This window comes from Furipterus horrens, unplaced genomic scaffold (genome assembly GCF_987537825.1).
Source record: "Furipterus horrens unplaced genomic scaffold, mFurHor1.1.pri manual_scaffold_17, whole genome shotgun sequence".
NCBI lineage: Eukaryota > Metazoa > Chordata > Mammalia > Chiroptera > Furipteridae > Furipterus > Furipterus horrens.
The window spans coordinates 4,184,754-4,187,265 of NW_028327187.1; the positions used below are offsets into that span (position 1 = coordinate 4,184,754).

The 2,512-nt window shown below is 47.3% G+C and overlaps 1 protein-coding gene across 1 annotated transcript; it reads right to left on the bottom strand.

Annotated features, from left to right (window-relative positions):
- Nucleotides 1–236: 236 nt before the first annotated feature.
- LOC149990365 (phosphoglycerate kinase 1-like) lies at nucleotides 237–1,973 on the bottom strand. The gene is made up of 2 exons (XM_090264589.1): nucleotides 1,233–1,973; nucleotides 237–1,000 (listed from the first exon to the last, which is right to left on the bottom strand). The coding sequence occupies exons 1-2, from the start codon at nucleotides 1,971–1,973 to the stop codon at nucleotides 503–505; spliced, it is 1,239 nt and encodes a 412-aa protein (XP_090120715.1). The 3' UTR covers nucleotides 237–502.
- Nucleotides 1,974–2,512: the final 539 nt, after the last annotated feature.

Genomic DNA, 2,512 nt, shown 5'->3' on the forward strand with positions numbered 1-2,512 from the left:
ATACTCTCCAGGTTCATCCATTGTGTCACAAAAAGGTAGGAGTTCCTTCTTTCTTTCTTTCTTTTTTACAGTTTCCATGAATACTTTTATTATTTATTTCACAGGTCTCCAACTTCATCTCCCTCCCCCTCTCCAACTGGGGTTGCATCTTGTTTTCATGCCCAGTAGCAAAACAATGACAGAGCTAATTGGAGCAAGCTACTCCAAGAACAGAATTAAGCTAACAGTTTACTTTAACAGGCAAAATATAAATATCTGCGCTCTAGAATGCACAACGGTTTAGCCACTAAGAAATTCAGCTGGGATCCTGAAGAACGTAGTCAAATCCAGGCTGCAGGAAAGGTGAGCTGATACGCTGCTGGGCAACTGTGTTAAGTTTTCCCGCGCTGCATCTCTGGGCCACTGGCTGAATCTTGCAATGGGGGAAGATCTGAGCTAACACCAAGTATGGATACTAAGTTGAGTGAGGGGATGCGCACAGGAACCAAAAGGCAGGAAAGTACTAAACATTGCTGAGACCGTCCACCCCTGGCAGGACTTTACCTTCCAGGAGCTCTAAGCTGGCACCACCCCCAGTGCTGATATGGCTGACTTTGTCCTCCATGTTCCATTTGGCACAGCAAGTGGCAGTGTCTCCCCCACCTATGATGGTGATGCAGCCCTGGGAAGTGGCTTTCACCACCTCGTCCATGAGGGCTTTGGTCCCTTGGACAAAAGCTTCCCACTTAAATACACCCACAGACCTATTCCACACGATCTGCTTGGCCCTGGCGACAGCCTCGGCGTACTTCTTGCTGCTGTCAGGCCCGCAGTCCAAGCCCATCCAGCCAGCGGGTATGCCGGAGGCCACGGTGGCTTGGCCAGTCTTGGCATTCTCATCAAACTTGTCAGCGGTGACAAAGTCCACCGGCAAGGTAATGTTCACACCGTTCTTCTCAGCTTTGGACATCAGATCTTTGACAATCTTGGCTCCCTCTTCATCAAACAGAGAGGTGCCAATCTATGCAGAGGACGGAGATGATGAAGATCAGCCTCTGTACTAAGAACGTGCTGAACTCACAACAATACAGCCCAAAGGAACAACTCCAAGGCAAAAGGAGAACAACTTGGCAAAATAAATAAAAATGGGTTTTTTTCAGGGCTCATGCCAAAAGTTGGTTTTCTTTTTAAATCTACATAAATTTCTGTCTTGTCAAGAGCTATTCCACATCCACGTGGCATTGCTTTCCTACCTCCATGTTGTTGAGCACCTTAAGGAAGGTAAAAGCCATTCCACCGCCAATAATCATCTCATTGACTTTGTCCACCATATTATTGATAAGCTGGGTCTTGTCTGCAACTTTAGCTCTGCCCAGGATGGCCAGAAAGGGTCGCTCTAGGCTTTCCAAGGCCTTGGCAAAGTAGTTCAGCTCCTTCTTCATCAGAAAGCCTCCAGCTTTCTGTGACAGATTGACTCCCACCATAAAGCTGTGGGCTCGGTGAGCAGTGCTGGATGCGTCATTGACATAGACATCCCCTAGCTTGGAAAGCAAAGCTTGGAAAGCTTCTATTTTAGCTGGCTCAGCTTTAACCTTATTCCTGGAAGCACCTTTTCCTTTCCATTCTTCTTCCACATGAAAGCGCAGGTTCTCCAGCAAGATGACAGACTCTGTGGCTGGGTCAGCATAGGCTTTCTCCACTTTAGGGCCCACGCAGTCCTTCAAGAACAAAACATACCTGCCCAGCAGAGATTTGGGCTCCACAGCAACGGGCTGCAAGGAGTACTTGTCAGGCATGGGGACACCGTCAGGCCGGCCCAGGTGGCTCATGAGAACAACGGACTTGGCTCCATTGTCCAAGCAGAATTTGATGCTTGGGATGGTGGCCTTGGTCCTCTGGTTGTTCTTCATAGGCACATTGAAGTCCACACTCATGATGACCCGCTTCCCCTTCACATCCAGCTTGCCCAGAGTCAGCCTGTTAGAAAGCCACATATTGGCAATAGAGCAGCAGAGAGAGGCCAAAGGATCACACAGCGATGCAGACTGCAGTGAATTTCCTTTCTCTCTGCTGCATAGTACTCCATTGTGTAAATGTACCACAGTTTTTTGATCCACTCATCTACAGATGGGCACTTAGGCTGTTTCCAGCACTTGGCTATTGTAAATAGTGCTGCGATGAATATAGAGCTGTATATACTCTTTTGAATTGGTGATTCAGTATTCTTAGGATATATTTGCAGCAGTGGAATCACTGGATCAAAAGGCAGTTCCGTTTTTAGTTTTTTGAGGAAATCCCATACTTCTCTCCACAGTCTGCATTCCCACCAGCAGTGCACTAGGGTCCACTCTTCCCCACATCCTTGCCAACACTTGTTTGTTGATTTATTGATGGTAATTATTCTGACCAGTGTGAGGTGGTATCTCACTGTGGTTTTAATTGGCATCTCTCTGATGATTAGTGATGTTGAGCATCCTTTCATGTGGCTGTGGGCCCTCTGTATGTCCTCCTTGGAGAAATGTCTTATTTAGGT

Coding starts and splice junctions, on each gene's coding strand:
- LOC149990365 (XM_090264589.1), bottom strand. CDS start 1,973: ATGTGGCTTTCTAACAGGCTGACTCTGGGCAAGCTGGATGTGAAGGGG. Junction 1,001..1,232: donor AGGTGCTCAACAACATGGAG/GTAGGAAAGCAA, acceptor TCCTCTGCATAG/ATTGGCACCTCTCTGTTTGA.